The sequence below is a fragment of the Megalops cyprinoides genome, chromosome 5 (assembly GCF_013368585.1).
Source record: "Megalops cyprinoides isolate fMegCyp1 chromosome 5, fMegCyp1.pri, whole genome shotgun sequence".
Lineage (NCBI taxonomy): Eukaryota > Metazoa > Chordata > Actinopteri > Elopiformes > Megalopidae > Megalops > Megalops cyprinoides.
In genome coordinates, this window is record NC_050587.1 from 11,220,905 (window position 1) to 11,239,594 (window position 18,690).

At 46.8% G+C, this 18,690-nt stretch overlaps 1 protein-coding gene across 1 annotated transcript in view; it reads left to right on the plus strand.

The window, feature by feature from the left end:
• The window catches only part of aff1 (AF4/FMR2 family, member 1), a 49,582-nt gene extending 32,409 nt beyond the window's left edge, over positions 1-17,173 (plus strand). Inside the window, exons 4-19 of the mRNA XM_036528821.1 lie at positions 375-416; positions 881-967; positions 2,118-2,154; positions 2,862-2,916; positions 6,338-6,503; positions 7,695-8,630; positions 9,548-9,642; positions 10,035-10,236; positions 10,632-10,723; positions 10,867-10,930; positions 11,062-11,198; positions 11,836-11,907; positions 12,138-12,231; positions 12,871-12,914; positions 13,614-13,828; positions 14,306-17,173. Coding sequence (XP_036384714.1) covers positions 375-416; positions 881-967; positions 2,118-2,154; positions 2,862-2,916; positions 6,338-6,503; positions 7,695-8,630; positions 9,548-9,642; positions 10,035-10,236; positions 10,632-10,723; positions 10,867-10,930; positions 11,062-11,198; positions 11,836-11,907; positions 12,138-12,231; positions 12,871-12,914; positions 13,614-13,828; positions 14,306-14,427 — 2,460 coding nt within the window. The 3' untranslated portion in view covers positions 14,428-17,173. The remainder of the gene's footprint in view (positions 1-374; positions 417-880; positions 968-2,117; positions 2,155-2,861; positions 2,917-6,337; positions 6,504-7,694; positions 8,631-9,547; positions 9,643-10,034; positions 10,237-10,631; positions 10,724-10,866; positions 10,931-11,061; positions 11,199-11,835; positions 11,908-12,137; positions 12,232-12,870; positions 12,915-13,613; positions 13,829-14,305) is intronic.
• Positions 17,174-18,690: the final 1,517 nt, after the last annotated feature.

Consider the following 18,690-nt stretch of genomic DNA (forward strand, 5'->3'; position numbering starts at 1 on the left):
TACTGCATATTTATGCGACTCCACCTTCACCGGTTTCTGAATTGGGTCAAGGATGTGCTAGCAGAGTCCCCGCATGTTCAGTCCGATATGACTGCACTCGTCCCGCTGCTGATGTGGAAACAGACCGCGCTTGGCTCCACGTTCTGTCCACTCGGTGCCAGCGGCAGGTGTGAGGTCACAGCGCGTTCACTCGTTAGTGTCGTCCTCGGCTCAGGCCCCGCTTGTCCAAAGCCACGGGGTCAGAGGGGATTTCGCAATGCCGGAATCCTCCGGAGACAGAGTGTACCCATCTGACAGATCCGAGTTCAGAGTGTTCTGCTTGTCCCGCTCGCCGGTTCTGTTGACTCACATTGTTTCAATTATCTCCTTTCCAGACTTTGTCAAATGAAGCTCACTGTGTCGAGGAAATTCTGAGGGTAAGTAGGCAGTTTGTATTTTAACCTCTGAAGCAGACGGAGAAATTGGCTCGCTACCAAGCTGCATGCAATAGTCGTCCAGAATCTTGCCTCGCTGAAGATGAATCATTCTTGGCTTGGCTCTCAATGGAAAATGAGCCGCCCGTCACATTCGCAGCGAATCTATATTGCGAATCTGTGTTGTGATTTAAGGTTGTGTGTTGGGCTGCATATCGAGAGGCGCAGTTGGCAAAAGAAAGCCTTTGTTTTTATGTTTTTATGTTCGCATGACACCGCTTACGAAAGGGCCCCCTTTATGGGCCGTAAAGGTCCCTCCTCCAATAAGGTTTCTGGCCCCTGAGGAAAAGGTCATTCTGAGAGAGCGGCTTGAAGAGACCATTCAGTGGCCCAGTCATAACCATGAGGACCTTGTGACCACAAGCTGTTCTAATGCCTGGTTTTCCTTTTGGTCGCTTCTTTCCCAGGAAATGACACACTCTTGGCCGCCTCCACTGACAGCCATTCACACGCCTAGTACGACTGAGCCCTCCAAATTCTCCTTCCCAGCAAAGGTGAGGTCCTCTACCCCTGGCTTTTTTCTTTTTTTTTTTGCTTTACCCGTAAATTGTGCCATCTTTTGGGGAAGTGAAAAGATTGCCTCGTCTTCCTTTTACATCAGCATGTATAAAGTGATGTTGTAACATTCGATTTAAGGGAATCCTGGTTTACTGCCCTAAAGCTCTCGGCAAGATTCCTCTTTCTTCCACTGCAACACATGTGGGTGGCTCAAAAGGCAGTATGGCATGAAGGTTCTGTAGGCTTTTTCTCACAACAGATGAAGTATAACTTTCAGTTACCTATAAACATCTGTGTTTCTATCTAAAATTTCTTGATAAATTCATACTTTATATAATTGACCTGTGCACACTACCATGCCAGTGGATAAATGCCTCTTGTTCAGTGCATTGTTCTAGCAGTGGGTTTGCCATGGCAACTGCTGGGTCATGCACACACTTTGAGTGAGCTCCTAATATCCCAGATGATCGTTCTAGTTGGTTGTCACCGAACAGGAATGGCTCTGTTGCTGAAAAAATTATCCCAATGAAGACCTGTAATCCAATAAAACAAGGACTAGAGGATACTTTCATGATACTTAAGTGTCCATGGTAGTCTGTCTCCTGCCACGTAATTGGTCTCTCATGTGACGGAGCACAGACCCTTAATATACAATGTGGCAATTGATGAGGGAACATAGCACGTAGCATGCATCAGCTTGCACAATATATACCATTTAGATGCAGGAATGTCTTTCATTTTAATATCTGTTGCCACCTGAGTAATTATTAATTGGTCAGTTACACTGGTGGAATATTTTACTTAGAATGGCCTATGACTGTAATCCCCGTCTGCCAAAGAGGATTCATGGAAGGCAGTACATCCTGGAAAGCGTGTAGTTATTATTCTTTGAGGAGGTTAAAGAAGGTTAAAATATATGGCTGTCTAATTCCTCTGGAGCAACCATAATTGGCAGAAAGGTGTTTCACAAGTCTCTCTTGCATTTAGGCCCATCTACTGTAACTTCAAGTAATTCAAGCAAAATGTCAGGTGATTACGCAACAATTCGATCAGGTGACTTGAGTTATCTCAGCATGTAGGATGTGTAGGGTCATTTTTAATGCAAAACATCACATTAAATTTCCTTGTTTTTTTCCCCCCTTTTAGGAAACACAGCATGTCCATTCTGGTTTTTCGGGACAAAGTAAGTGAAACCCAAGGGATTTGTGTGTACAGTGGGTGTATTATGCATTGAGTGCTTTACATAATTCCAGCCCCAGCAGCATTCTCCTCAAAACAAACATGCTCTCTGAAAGCAAACTTTATTAGCACACTTGGCAGTTGACGGCATGCTCTCTCTCTCTCTTTCTGTAGCTGTACTTCCTTGGTATGCTGCAAATGCCAGCTGGTCGCCCTCTCTTCCCGATTAACACTAGAACAGAACTAAGGATAAAGATCCCGCTGGTGTCAGTTCATATCAGGCTCAGCAAAGGGGGGCGGGGGGGAGACTTAAAAACCGTCCCGAAGGCTTTTTACATCAAAGCGACCCAAAGCTCCAACTTCCTGAGCTTAAGTTACATGTTAGCTATTACTTTTTATTTATCTCTGCCAGACTGTTGAAAACACTGTAAGGTTTTTAGCTCCTGTCGTTAAAGCCGCATTGATCACCACAATATCCATTCCCACACATTGAACAGCCAGTGCGTGAATAACAAAAGCTTGTTTCTTGCGCACCAGAAAACTCTGCAGTTGCTTCAGCCTGCCTTAAAGATTTTATTGGGTTGAGATGTTCCTCTCCTTAATTTCTTCAAAGCTCCTGTAGGCTTCGGGAGATGGGATGCAAACCTTTAATAACCTGGAAAGGGTATTTGGAGTGCCATAAGGTTTATGTTTCTCTCTTGCCCCCTGCAGAACGCTATGGGTCCTCTCCAAAGGCACCGTCGTCGAATTGTCAGCAGGGATCATCGTGAGTATAAACCTCGGCGTTCACCATTAACCCCCCCACAAACACACACACACACACGCAACCACCCCCGTTCCCCATTCGGTCAGAAAGGTCAGGGGATGGGCCTTCTCGGCCCCCATAGTAAAGACAGAGGAAATGGCGGCTCATTAGGGCACCAAACCTGGAGCTGGAGTCCAAGCGCTAGAGCGGATTAGGTTACCTCACAGAGAGGCTCCTTGTAAAGGTCACATGCTGAGAGCAGACAGGAAACGGCAGGGTCAGCCTCCTTTAATCGCTCGCCATCAGTCACGGACTGGTCTCATGCTCTCTCTCGCAAAGTCCCACCAGCTATAAGGCTTCGAGCCAGATTGTGCTGCAGTGTTTCGCCGGCGGGTCACGGGCTGACACTGGACAGCATTAAATATGTAACATGCCTTAGCTGTGGCCAGCGCTGCTTCTCATAGTGTCACTCAGCTTTTGTATTTGATGAACCTCGATGGTGCATCGTCGAGTCCTGAATATGTGAATACCGAATATGCGGTCTTACATAATTAATGGCATTCCGCTCTCTGTTATTGGTGAGTGGCTGCCTTGGTTGTATTGTTTATTGCCCACGCTTTGATAGTGCCTGATGACCTGTTGATCCTTTGACTTAATTGGTAACTGAGTAATGTGGATTATCTGTGATTGATGGCAGCACTTAGCAGACACATGCTGATGCCCGCGATTATGGGCCCGTGCTCTCTTTTTGCGGCAGCCTCCAGCAAAGGCACGTGGCCAAAGTCGAGTGACCTTTTGTGCCGTCTGTCCGCTCTGTGTCCATTTCAAAGAATTATCCACCTGCCTCCGCCACCTCGATTCGGTCTGTTAACTCTGAACCCTGAAAGAGATACAAGCCAGATTTTCTCTGAGGAAACGATATGTGGTTTGGGATGAAAACCGCTGAAAGGGATAAAACCACACAAAAGCATTCGGAGTATTGTTATTATTAGAAATCTCAGCAAGGTTTAGTCCTGCCTTGTAGATGCCAAAGTCTCCATTGAGAGGATGCTGGCAGTTACACATACGGCTCTGTTTCCTCACTGCCACCTGGAAGTTCCTGGAAAGGGCGCTGAGCTGCAGGGGTTCCTCAGGAGCTCAGGCACACTGGGAGCGCCCTGTGTATTTATAGCAGGGGCAGACAGGTGAGGAGGAAGATCTCCCCCAAAAGACTCTGCTAAATTAGCCCTGCACCTCCAGGGGCCCTCTGTCTCTGCAGCTGTGTCCTCCTTACGTTATTCGGAGGGTCAAGCCCGCTTTTGTTTTTCTCCTGGCTTTTACCATTTTCCACTGCTAATTTTGTCGTTATCACCCTGCCAGTTCCATAAAATAGATACAAAACCCAGCTGTTCAATAGTGAAAGAGCTTGGCCTTCATTTTAGGTATGGGATGTGTGCTTACAGCAAAACAGGATCAGTAGGTCACAGGTTGTGAATGACATATGTAGATTTTATGGCACTATTCTTTACTCATATAATTATCATTACTCACTAGAATTGGAAAAAAAGTATTTTAACATGCATGGATACCAAAACAACAAATGACATGGCCCAGTAAAAATGTAGTTACAATTGATCCTTTTCACATTGCTTTAAAGAGCAAACACTGTTTCACCGGTGAAGGCAGTATGCCAAAACATTTTACCTTCCAGCATTCAGTTATATTGTATAGAATTATTGAAATTACTTCAAGAAATATTTTGGCAGTCGGTTATGTAGTATGGAATCAATTTCCCTATAATCGCTAGCTCCCTGAAAGTCACTTTCAATTTCTAGTCTCGCAAAGCTTTCCGTATTACTCATTCCCTTAGCGGGAGTTTACACGACTAGAGTTCCACCAAATATCTTGAGGTAATATAATAGTTCCAAGGGTGCGTGATCCTCATGTCTGGAGTGTATGGCCTTGGTAAGAAGCCCTGGTGTCAGTGTCAGCCATCACTGAAATGCACTCTGAATCTACAGCTTAAAAATTTCCACTGATACTGCGCTGTGGCTGAATTGCTTTTTGCTGAAAGACTTTGTTAGAGTAGACAGAGTGGGTGTTGAGCTGGTTGTAAGAGGTAAAAAGGCTAGAAAGCGCATAAGGTCAAATGCTTCAGCAGGCAACGCCTAGATCCTGGAGGTTTCTTTGTTTTCATTGGAAGATTGCCCTGCTGGGCTGTAGACATAAAGATTGAAGTTTTACTCTCTAGCCGTGCATCTAAGGTCAAGTACGCTGTAGTGTAAAAGTGGCTTTGTTGTTTATTAATATGACCTGGATACAGTCTGCAAACTCTATATACAGTTTTATTTTCAAAATTTCTTGTTTAACTGCTCAGGAAATTGCTGCTATTTTCTTGTCACAAGGTAGGAATACTTTGCTTTAAAAAGTTGGCTGCTGTTAGGTTAGTAAATGCTTTAAAACCTGAATTTGTTTGCTCAGGACTCAGGTAGTTCCGTGCCAGAAGAAGAGTGAGCTCTCAGCCTCTGTGTCCTTCCAGGACGGGGGTCAAGTAACCTTTCCTGAAACGTGTTGAACCATATAATTTTGACCATCCACTCAAGCTTCCAGCTGCCTGTTAAAAGATATAATGATATAGTGTGATCAAGCACCTTGTTGAGTTTAGTTTAAGACTTCGCTGTGAATATAAAAAATTTATGCTACATGTCTTGTGCATACAGTAGAAGCAGATTAACTAGTTTGGCTGTCTTAGTTTGGATGTCTAAGCAGTAAAGCAGCTAGAGAAACATTTGTGTCCCTCACTAAATCGCTTAACATGTGGCTCCCCACAGAGTAACAACGGTACCTTTGTTTGCCTCTAGATGGCACAAATTAACTGCGCTACCAAAGTAGTCGCAGCTCCTTTTCTTGCTCTTGTTTTGTGTATTTATTGGCCTCTGTGACAGTCCGTGCTGTCGTGTGCCTGATTTTGAGGGTAGGTGTTTATCGCCAGCACTATACTAGCCATATCCCGCGGTGCCTGCGTTCATAGCCAGATAAAATCTCACGTTTGAGCCAGCGAGCCCCAGCGCTGTTTACACTGGCATAAGCCAGGAGGAGGAGACCTTGGACTTCAGAGTTTTGTGCTCCGGCTTCTTCCACTCAGGAGTTGCAGGGAGAGTAAACGATAGGACCGCAGGCACTGTGACACTGGACTCTGAATGAACTCGGAGGGGGATGTGGGTGGGATTGATTGTTTTCGACGGTTTTGCAGGTGCACTATCTACATCCTGTTTAATGTAGAAAAAAGAAAGACCGCAGTCTGAAAGAATATATGGAGGAGGAATTCTCAGCAGTGGGTGTGCCTTTGATAACGGCATACGTCAGGCAAACAGCGCTGTAAATGTACTGTTTACACACCTGTATCCTTGTGGTCTGTCCCACTGTCCTAATTGCTGCCCCACCACCCCCCCCGCCTCCGCAGAGTGGTCCAGGGCACCAGCGCGGTGTCGGCACATTCCAGCGGGGGCGAGTCCGGCAGCTCCAGCGACTCGGAGAGCACCTCAGGGTCCGAGTCGGACAGCGAGAGCAGCGAGAGTGGCGCCGAGGAGGCCCCCCCGCCCCAGAGGAGCAACCCGCCGGCGCCCAAGGTACAAAGCAGGACCTTACATTACATTACACCACGTTACATTGTCTGCATTCTTATCCAGAGCAACTTACATAGGTTACAGTTTTTACATGTTATCCATTTATACAGCTGGATATTTACTGAGGCAATTCTAGGCCGAGCAGCAGCAATTGCCCCAGCGAGGCAATTGAACCAGCAACCCTCCGGTTACAAGCTCTGCTCCTCACCACTACGCTACACTGCCGCCCCCAAAATTGTTGTGCCTCTGCCCCACCCTGCAAGGCTCCTTCTAAAACCACCTGCCAGACACCCCCTGTTGTTTGTTAGCGCATGCATCTGTTCGCGGGCTGCCGAATCTCTCACGTTGCGAGAGAGTTTTGATTCGCAGTTTCCATTCAGTTGCGTTTGTGGCCAGCCCTAGAGGAGATTGAAACACTCCACTTTCGGAGTGCAAGCGAGACGTGCTCCTCCCAGCTGGGATTTTCAGTCTAAGCCAAAAAAAAAAAACTCACAGAGGAAACCAGCAAGAAGGCTGATAAACAAAATAAATAAATAAGAAATTTGCTGCAGACTCAGGATTAAAGGGCATGGCGTGTCGGGTGTGACAGAAAAATCGAAGCGCGGACCCGAGAGAGGAAGGAGGGAAGACAGATTAAAAATAAAAACAAAAAAAAAGAAGACAAAGAAAAGCAGGTGGGGATTGAGAGCTTGGGATGAAGTGTCAGCTCCTCTTTCTGAGAAGAGGAGTCCCGGCTGAGGCCGCGGTGACGTCCGCGCGCGTTCAGAGCAGATGCCTCTTTAAGGGACGGGGAGAAATGGGTCAGCCAGCGTGACACACACACACACCCCCCCCCCCCCCAGAGCCAGAGTGATTCAGACACGGTGGCGTGTTGTCATGGTGCCTCGCTCGCCCAGCTGACTCGCCACATGCGGCAGTGTGTTCTGCTCCGGCTTGAGCAGGGACAGTCACAGTTCGTGATTCCCCCACTGTGAATTCTCATCTGGACTTCGTGTTTGTTTTTATGGGTCTCATTCATAATTCATACAATTCATATAAAAGCTTTTCTGCCTTTACCATTACATTGAAAAAATAAGTTATTGGAAGAGTGAATGTTTAAATGGTGCTAGAAGCTGAAAGCCCCAAAACTGCAGTACTTGTTCATCTGGTCTGGTTATTGACCAGTTTGCAATTGTTTCTGTTTTCTTATTCCAGGCTGATGCACCTACAGCAAACAAGTGGCAGCTGGACAACTGGTTGAAACAGGTCAACCAGCAGAACTCGAATGTAGACAGCCAGGGTGACACGGCCCAGAGTCTCAGCCCAGCCACCAAACAGCAGCAGCAGCAGCAGCAGGAGCAGCGGGAGGACGACGGGGAAGCCGGTCCCGCAAAGGACTACAAATCTCAGATCCCCGCTCTCCTGCCTGAGTTCGGTAACAATGAGGCCGAGCCTGCGAAGGAAGGCCCGCACGGCCAGCCCGGCCGGCACAAGTCCCCCGCTCGCACCGACAGGGGCCAGCGGAAGACGGTGGGCAGCAAGCACCCCTCCAAGGCGGCAGCGTCAGCCCCCCAGCCTGAGGAGGCCAAGCCGGGTCTGAGGGTGGAGAGCGTGGAGGTGGCGCCCCGCGACCTGGACCGGACTTTCACCGAGAGACCAAAAGTCAAGACGAAATCCGGGCGCGAGAAGGCTGGTGCCAAAGCGGATGGCAAGAAGCCCGCCAAGCGCGGTGCCACAGACAGGAAGAAGCCGAAAGAGCCCGCCCCCAAGGAGGAGCCGGCGCCGGTCAGCGGGAGGGAGGAGGGGCACGGCGGGTCACCCAGCCCGGCACGGGCCCGGCCGCTGTCCCCCCCGCCGAAACCCAGCACGGCCAGGCCGGAGAAGCCGGCTCAGAAAAAGTCCCGGGGGCTCTCCCCGTCTGGGGACAGGAAGCGGGGGGCCTTGCGGAAGAGCGCGCAGAACCCCGCCCGCGCCCTGGTGGTGAAGATCGAGCTCAGCCTGCTCTCCAGGGTCCCGGAGCCCCGGGTCCAAGCGGCCTGCCCCGCTGCCAGGGGGCCCGACGCTGCAGAGGGGAAGAGGCCTGAGGCAGAAAAGGGAGAGGAAGATGGAGACGGCCGCAGCACTGCTCTCCAAGCCTGCAGAAAAAGACCCGTGGGTTGAGACTTCTCATACACATGTAGTCTCATACTTCTCTGAGGCTCAGTGTAGTGGTGGCCCACATCCAGGGCTATAGAGTGATTAACAATGGGCTGAAATGAGGATTACCTTACATTTTCTCCTCAGACCTCCCTCACATTCCTAGTCTGTCACTTCTAAACAGCAAGGGTTAAATTTCAGAATCTCCTCGCACGAAACGGGAAGAAAAAAAGTTTAGCACTTCAGTGTAAAATAAGTGTCTGTTTTGAAGTTTGCGAGATCCAGTCAAAGACTACTCCGGGGTGTAATTCCCTAGCTGTTACTTATCCGTTAGTGGTGCCGATGATTGCCAGTTTAGTGATTCAGTGACAGAATTACATAAATGCCCGGGGACTAGTGAGTCAGGGAGCAAATGCATCACGCTATGATAGATATTAATCAGCCCCGTGGAACGAAGAGATTGCAATGTTCTTTTAAGCCGGAGCAGTTTAGTCAGTAGCATGAAAAGATGTCATCAGTCTACAGAAAACCAGAACCACTTTGAATTACCCTTAGAACAGGGGGGTCACAAAGTTTGCAGTCAGGTGGCATTGCTAACAGCGTTTTCTGTAATGTGCCCAGCCAAGGGCCCACATTTCCCACTGGCCTCGGCTGGCCACGGCGCACTTAAAGAGAGTGTCACACTTCCTGTGTATTTGGTACTGCCGAGCGCTCCACAAGACGGTCCGGCCAGGGTTGTTTTTGTTTCGCGAGCCAACGCCTCGACAGGGCGTGCCCCTAGACCTGAGGAGCGTTAGCATTTCCCTCGCGCTCCTGCCCCAGATCCAGCAGAAGCGGAACTTGGCAGCTGGAGGTTGTTTTCTGAAGGATGCGAAAGGGGTCACCCCAGAGAAAAGCATTAACGCCGGCTGTACCGCTGCGTTATTTTACAGGGCGAGAAGGAGGGACGGGCACCTCCGAAAAAGAAGCCAAAGTTGGACAAAGAAGCCAAGCCTGCTGCCTTGGAACAGAGCTCCAGTAAATCCAAGTGAGTACATCAAACCCCCCCAAAATGAACTGCAGCCTCTGTCCTGGTCCAAAGCTCAGACACCATATTCTTAGCTCTGTAAATCCACAGTAGTGGCGTAGAGGTGCTTGTTTGTGCTGCAGTACCTTGTCTGCTATTTGATTTTATTTTCTAGTGTTCAGGATTCATTGAGAGCACTGGGCTCTGCTTTGAAATTTGAATTTAATTTGATAAATCTTATGAACAATACAATGAAACTGTTAGTCAGTTTTAAGGATTTTAGACCTTTAAGAATATCTCTAAGACAGACACAGGTGATGAGCATAACCTGCATGTTTGGACAGGAATGTAGGATCTCCGTTTGCCTTCACTCCTGTACCGGAGCCTGTATTCTCGCCTTCTCGCCCCCGCAGGGCTCCCAAAAGCGCGGGTAAGGAGCGAGACAAGAGGAAGTCGAAGAGCCAGCCCGTCACTCAGGAACTCCCAAAGGGACCCGGGCACAAGCGGCGGAGCGACGAGGCTGGCGACGCCGGCGCGTCCCGGGACAGCAGCCAGTCCCCGGCCAAGCACAAGAAGGGCGCGGCCAAGCGCTCCGAGCACCCCAAAACCGGCAAGGTGTGCAAGAGGATGGGGGCTCTCTGGGGGGAACCGTGACACACTTTACCGTAACCCAGAGTGACCCGTCGGTCACCGTCAGGCAAACTCCTTTAAAACGTACAGCCCTCTGACTGTTGAACATTCAGGGGTAAATTATTGGACCTTTCTCAGGAAAGACCCTCTTGCAGTACAGACATGTTGTACCAATGGTGGGACTCTTTCAAGTGTCTTAAAGCAGAACCTGTCAGGGTGTTGCGTATGTGTCTGTGTGTGTCTGTGCGTGTGTTTGACCAATACAGATAATAAACCTGTATGTGTGTAAATGCACTTTGTTCAGAGTTCTCCCTGCTGCTCATGGCTGGCAGTGCGTGTTGTGCTTTTAACGTTCTTTTGTCACATTTTATCCCTGACAGAAAGCCCCGAAGGGTAGCTTTGAATTCTCAGTGCCTGTCCAGCCCGCTGGAGCCCCCACTCTGTCCCGTCCCCTCCTGAAGTTTGAAGACAGGTGTGAAAAATACTTCATTTTCAGTAGTAATAACGCTACAGGAACGGGTCATCCACTCCATACAGAGGGAATCCTTTATTGGCTTCCGAGTGTTGGCCGTGGATCTGTGGGGTTGTAAAGTTGTCTGTTGATCTCCCTTACAGGCAGTATCCTGTGGAGTATCATATGAAGGAAGCCAAAAAACTGAAGCACAAAGCGGATGCCACGGTAAGCACAACCCCACTTGCCAAAACCCCCTCTTTACAGGACCCGGGGGCGAGAATTAAAGAAAAACCTAACCGAGCATGTTGTTTACTCCCTCTCTCTTTCTCTCTCTCTCTTTCTCTTTTCCTGTTTAGTCGGATAAGGTCAGCAAAGCTTTCAACTATCTGGACGCCGCCATGTCCTTCGTGGAGAGCGGCATCGCCATGGAGACGGACCCGCAGACCCCGAAGTCGGCGTACACGATGTTCTCGGAGACGGTGGACCTGATCAGGTCAGAGGGGCGGAGGGTTGCGGGAAGGTTGCGGGAGGGTTGGAGGTGGAGCTACTCATTGTATTATTCATGCGGCGACACAGTTCAGACACGGACACTGTCCTCCATGTCAGCCCTCCTGTGGCTCAGACTCACTCCCTCTGACCTCATTTGACCTTACCTTCCCCAAACTATAGTGTGTCATAATAGATATGTAATACCCCCCACCCTTTTTTTTAAGCTAATCTTATGCCCTCACCTTAAAGGTTACAAGCACGGTTGTATTCCCATTTGAAAATGAAATCTGTTGTAGTGTGTTGAGAAACATGTTGTTTAGCCCAAGAATGTGTTGCAAATACATTTAAAATATGTCAATTCAAAGCAGAAATATTGTGCAGTATACCAAAATGGCAGTAATATACATATTTTCAGCATATTGATGTAGCTGTAGCTGTACGAGTTTGTGTTTCCCAAAGTTTCACTCTTCAGCAGAACGAGAAACGTTTCTCCTCTGATGAGTCACCGTCAAATGGCGATGATGTTAAATTAGGAACAGTGCTTAACCATCCCGCTGGAACTGAAACGCAGCAGGGGGTGGAGGGGGGTTAAGAGACAGTCCCAAAAGACACTCTCTCTCTCTCTCTCTCCCGTCGCGCAGGTTCATTCTGAAGCTGAAGAACTCTCTGGACCCGTCGGCCCCGGCGTCTGAAAAAGACTTTGCCGTTTTGTGGTACGTGTCAACCTGAGGTGAACCGAAACAAAGCAAAACAAAACGTAAATGAAACGGGGAGCCTTTTCAAAGCAGCAGCTGTCGGGACACAGCGGCGTACCGAAAAGCTCCTCGAATGGGAATCCAATCACAGAAATAGCAAACGCACAAGCTTTTTTGTGGCCGTGCGGTAATTCTAAGGTGGAAGCCGTGAACTTGACATTGCCTTTCTCTCCTTCTCGTCTCCTCAGCATGCGATGCCAGTCCCTTCTGCAGATGGCCATGTTCCGCTACAAACGAGAAGCAGCACTTAAGTATTCTAGAACCCTCTCTGAGCATTTCAAGGTAGGCTTCACGGAGGCAGACGCACAGGCGTTACATATAAACACACTGTTCTATCTGCCATTGCGTGAGACGCACCAGTGCTTAAGATGCAAGATAATTTTAACAGGAAATCGTAAGATAAGATAAAGTAAAATAAACATTTTAGTGAATATATCTACTGATTTAATATTTACTCTTGTTATGAAGAAATCCATGTCTTGGTTTGAACAGTTTTGGTCAACCAGTGTCTTGGTGAACGCCAGTAGAAACCAATGTTTTTAGTATATGCTGATTATAAGCAGGTAAATGTTTAATGTGAATATAGCATTAAGAAACAATGCTAACCCTGAATGCTAGCATTATTTCATGTTCCATGAAAGAAAAGATTTCCATGGGTATACGTTTGCCATTAAAAATCTGGGTTGAGTATGAATTTGATAAAGTAACATTAAAAAACATTCTCAAATAGTAGGTAAAATCTCTTTTATAAAATGTTTTGTCTCTTAACTTGTATTTTCATTGCAGTCACTGATAATATTTTGTGTGTTATTCCATGTTGGTGTCATAAATTTAAGGCACATAATTAATCATCAAGTGTGCACTCTGGAGAATGCAGAGGACAGGTAAAAAGTGGGGTTTTTTTGTTTGTTTGTTTCCCAGAATTCCTCAAGGTCAGCCAGAGCTCCCTCACCATGTGTCTCAAAGTAAGTGTTGCGCTTCATGCCCACACAAGGACTAGGGTCCTTTTAACCGGCCTCTTGGAACGGCTACCATGTACACACGCCCCTCTCCTCTCTGTGTCATTAATACCTGCAGAATTCTGGGCAGGATTCAGCACTTTTCTCTAAGGCTGTTAGTATTCAGCAAAAAAAAAAAAAGAACTGGTAAAGCTGGAATCTGATATTGGTGCAGATGAGAGAAACAGCAGGAGAAGCCATATGTGACTGTCGAGGTGCGCCAGCTTTGTCACAGAGACCCCCCCCCCCCCGCTCTCTCTCTCTCTCTCTCTCTCTCTCTCTCTGTCAAACTCTCTGCTCCCCCTCGCTCGGAAACTCTGCTTTGCCACTGTTCTCCCTCTCCATGCATCTCTCCATTGTCCTCTCCTCTCTCATACACTAACCCTTTTCTCTCTCTCCTCCTGCTTACCTCTTTCATCCTCCTTGTCCTCTCCTCTTACTGTTTTTGCTGACCTCTCTGTCTTTCTCCCTTTCTCTGTGTCTCTCTCCCTCTCGGTCTCCTTCTCCCCCCGTCCGTCTCTCTCTCTCTCTCTCTCTCTCTCTCTCTCTCTCTCTCTCTCTCTCTCTCTCTCTCTCTCTCTCTCTCTCTCTCCCCCACCCTCTCTCTTTCTCTCTGTCTGTCTCTATCTCCTTCACCCTCCACTTCTGTCCCCCCCACACACACAGAAGTATGGGCACGCCCTCCCCGATGTCCCCGATGCCATCCCCGGCCAGCTCGGCCAGCTCCGGGCCGGGCTCCAACCACAGCAGCACCGTCACCACCGTGGCCATCCCCCAGGTGATCCAGCAGGTGGCCTCCTCCTACGTCAACATCACCGCTCTCTTCCTCAGCGCCCATGACACCTGGGAGCAGGCGGAGGCGCTGGCTCAGAGAGGCAGCGGTAAGGCGCGCCAGGAGCCACTCCTGTTTGCACCTAAACATATTTCTCCAGCTGCTATCCATGGTGTTACCACCAGAGGGTAGCACTGTACAAATAACATGTAAAGCCAGGAATTGTGAGTGCAGTTTATAGAAGAAACCCACTGGTAATAGTTTGCTTAGTTTACATAGTTTTGGGGGACTAATTAACTGGGGCAGTTTGCAGCTGACCTCTTTAAACATAAAGACAACACTGCTAAAGAAATAAATGTAAATGTAAATGTAAATACAGCCCAGTGTTTCATGCTGACTTTTCACCATTGACCATTAGTTATTCAGTTTTTATATAGTCTTTTTGAGTTTGTGGAGCGGTTGAGGTCAGTTGGTGGTGAAGGAGCCGAGATGGGGATGGCAGTCTGCCGTTGCTGAGCGCAGGGAGAGGCGAACCCTCTGAGGCGACGCGGCTGAGTCTGTGCCTGTGTTTGTGCCTCTCTGTCAGGGCTGCTGCTGGAGCTGGACTCCACGTTGGGCGCCCTGAGCCTTACCTCCAGCATGACCTCGCTGGTGCGCTACACCCGCCAGGGCCTGCACTGGCTGAGACTGGACGCCAACGCGGCGTAGCAACCGGCCTGCCCCCGCCCCCGCCCCACTCCACTCCACTCCCGCCTCACCCTGTCGAAAACCCCCCCCCGCAGAAACCCTTTCGCCTCGCGTTCAAACCTGGCCCCTCCCCACCCTCGACCTATGACCCTGACCCCCCCCAACCTTTGCACTTCGTCAATCAAGAAACCAAGCCTGCCCTGAGTTCTGCTAATATATTTTTTTTTCGCCCTGCCTGTAGAACGAAATGGGTTAGGTGTGTCTGTACCAAAAACAACTGGGTTCATTGTAATGGAATCCACCTTTATACCGTTGGGTACCAGCCCTGTGTCGCCGCACCGGTCTCCATTTACAGAAAATGTCCCCCTCCTCCGAGAGGAACGCAGTTGAGACCAGCCCTCGTGCTGTCAGAGGAACGGACCGGGTCCTTGGAGGGTCCTCGGAGCGCGGCCTTTACGGGGGGGGTTCGGAACCCAGGAACGGCACACGCACACGTTATCCGGAAACACCATGCCTACCCACCCCGCACGGGATGGCCGGAGCGTTACCTGTGGGAATGAACAGACAGCAGACCACTGTCCCCGTCCTACAGCCTGCCTCTGTCACCGTTTGGACCCCCTCGTCACCCCGAACACTCCCCCCGATCCAAGAACTGGCTGATGAAATAACGGGATGTTCATGTCTCTGGGTCACATGAAGATCTGGGGGCATTGTGTGTGAGCGGGAGGTCGGGTCAGATGGAGCACTGGGTAATTCTTTTTTTTTTTTTTCTTCCCCTCCCCCTTTCAAACTTATTTTGGGTGCCAATGTTTTTCTCCTGTGGTTATTTATTATCATTATTTTCTATTATTACTATTAATATATTGACATTATTTAATGAAATCATTAGTTTGATGAACTCTAGGTATTAACGTGAAAATGTTTGAAGCCAGCGGTCAGTTGATGACTTTTTGCCCTGCGTCCGAGTGCATATTAAAGAAAGCAGCAGTGCACCAAGCAACCAGTATATGTGGCAGGGAGTTAAAGATAACAACAAGAGTAAAGCAAGCTTTTTTTGTCCTCTCTTTCACCTATTTTATCAGTTAAAGTAATCAGACATGTTGCTGTTATAGAGGGTCCCAGGAGCTTAAAGTATATTTTGAAGAAGGCAGTTTTTTTTAATTGGCATATTTAATTTACGGAGGCCGTATAAATCTAGGCAGGAATAAATGCAAAAATGGACAATGTGTTTCAGCTTCCTTGCTTTAGGGAAAGGTATAGAGAGAGAGGGGGCAATCTCTGTGCTACGTTGGGATGGGCTCCATTGTGTTATTTTCTGCCAGAGTGGAAGGTTACGTTTAGTGGATTTTGCATATTTTGCTCATTTGAACTCCCATTCATTGGAATGTAAAAGTACTGGAAAATAATGCACAAAGCAGATATATCAGAGCCCTTGTCCAGGACCAAGTGTTCAGACAGAAGTAATTCTACCTCATCTGCCCTGCACCCTGAGCAAGATCTGAATTGGGGGCTTTTGTAGCAGTCTGAACTTCTTGATGGATTGGATTGTGCTTCCATAATTAAATAGACACTTAAATATGCTCCTGGTACATTCAGTCCCCAATAACACATTGTCTGCTTACTCAAACCAAATCCTAACCGCCAACCATTGACAATGAAATAGCTGTAACTGACCCAAGGTCAGTGTTTGGGACTGCAATTGGTCTACACCCTTTGTTACACCTGTGCATAAATTGTACATTTCCCAGGTTTTTATATAGTGAGACATTTTACACTCTAGTGAATCCTGAATGTGTGCCTTAGATTATCAAAACTGTTAAAGCTTCTTTTCCCCAACCCAGAGTAACCATTGTATATATCAACAGACCACTGTAGTTCAGTTATTAATGAACTCCAATTCATCTGCCTGGTTCTAAAGGGTGATTCTTGTGTTTGTATAAATCTGTCCTTATTTGAAGGAAAAAAAATAGAAACAAAAGTGTGGATTCTGTCATTGTCTCTGTCTTACGAATAAGAAAAATAGCATTGCGAAGCACGCAGTACTGTTTTTTACCCAAAGCATGATCTTTTTCTCCTGTATTAAAGCACAGGCACAGAGAAATCAGAAAACAGCCTAAAATGCACTTCAAATCCCCTTTTAACGTTGCTTTACTGGATTCTGTCATTGTGGCGTGTGAGGAAAGGCTGGGGAAACCTGACTGTTTGTACCGACAGGAAATCACGTGATCGATGCATTCAGTCCCACCCCTCTGATGTCACTTCCTGTAATCATGTACAGTACCCAAGCCCGGAAGACTGCCCAGACTTCAAGACATGGTCATAGTGAAATCACAAAGGTTTTTTTTTTTTTTACAGGTCTACTAGAGAATGCTCAAGTCAAAAATGTTCTTAACATGTAATCAAACTATGAGTCTTAAAACTTTTTATTTTAAAAATACTGCACCTCTCTGACTGGGCTTGAACAGCTTTAGATAAGAGCTTAAATTTAGAGGGATCATGGGGGATTGTTTCAGTGAGTGAACCTAAACATAGCTGGCCATAATCTACAGTTCTTGTGCCCAATTTCTTACGAGTGCCTACTTTACACAGTGGACTACTAAATTGCTTTGCTTAATACTGTAGTTTGAAGTCGGATATGACCGTACCCTTCATATCAGTTTTCATAGCAGCCGGTCTCTTAACTCAGTCAAGGATCAAAAAGGGGAAACAATCAGTCCATTTATCTTCAACAGCCTTTGGCTCACATTGGTCATCTTTGTTGACTTCATTACTGTGGGTGTATTGAAGGTATTATAAAGTCATATATATATATACATGATTGTGTTATTGCTATATTGAAATGCAGTTTAATGTCATGACCAAATGGATTTGTTCATTATTTATTTTGCATCACAATCAATATTCTGAAATTTCATTTCCATGTGCTACTTGGTTCTTTGCCATTCAAACTTATATTGTACTTATAGCGGGGAGAGAATTGTTCTACCTGCTCTGGAGCCGGATAATATCAGTTGTGTCAGTTGTACTTTTGGGTTAATGAATGAGCAGTTTGTTTCTTTCCAGCGTTTCTAGCAAAGGTGAGCAGTTGCACAATAAACCCTAACACCACAAAGTGAGTACGACTGACAAAGGTTTCTTGTAGCTGTGGGTAAAACACTGGTACAGAGCAATAATTTAACGAGAAAGTATATCGATATGATTCCTGAGTTATTTTTTTGTTGGAAACAACAGACTGGAGGATAGCCTAGACAGCTGTGTTGAGCCGGTTTACTGATGACTATAATTGGAGCCTAAAAGTCGAATTAGGTTCGGAACTGTGTTAGTGTACCTGCAGACTGGACTGGAAGAAGAATCATTTTGGGGTTTACTGGAAAAGACCTTTTGAAATTCAATGTGAAGACGCAGTGGGGGCTGCAATGAAGCACAAAAAGAAGGTATGTTTTTTTGTATTTGTCATTTTACTGCACAACTTCGGAAGGTATGAAAGGAGTACAGAGGTACTACGGCTTTTAGGTTCATCGTTTTTTATTGAGTTCTCCCCAAGTAAAGTGTATTTACATTTTTGCATTTTGTGTAATTAAACATACTCTGTGTATTTTTTTTTTTCTGTTTCTCAGCTTCATAGAAAATGTCAAATACTGCACATCAAAAACGAACAGCAACCAATGTGTGATAGCATTGTGTTTTTGCACCAACATAAACACTTCATTTTTCTGTTTTTTTTTTTTTTTTCTTTTTGCATTTTCAGGTTTTTGAGGCAAAATTACTGTGCAGACTGTGAGCATACTACCATAAGCAAAGGCAGTACGTTTCACACGTACAAAATATTGAATATAGTTTGGGACACACAAAAAGGACTGAAGTCATATACTTATTCATTTATGGGGAAAAGTGTGCTGAAATATTTTGTAATTTTCAGAATTTTTGCCTTTAAGATATGTAAATAGTTTGAGCAGCAATGTACAGGAATGTATAAAGACTGGTTGACAGCAAATAGAGATTTTGGTTTACTCTTACAAATTTCCCCTACTCCCCACGCCCTACCCCTTCTTTATTTTTGTCCTAAGCAGCCATTTTGCGAAACGTTTGTAGCTGGCCTGCTACAGATCTTAAGAGCAAATTGGTGTATGGCCCAACAGAAAATGTCCACCTTCGTGACCAGTACTCTGTAATGTAAAATATTTCAAAGGAAGCAATAAAGTTGGGAAAACATGCTGTCTCTGACTGTCGTCGTTCATTCAATTTACAAAAAAAAAAAATGCAGGTGGAGCAAAACTTAACCTA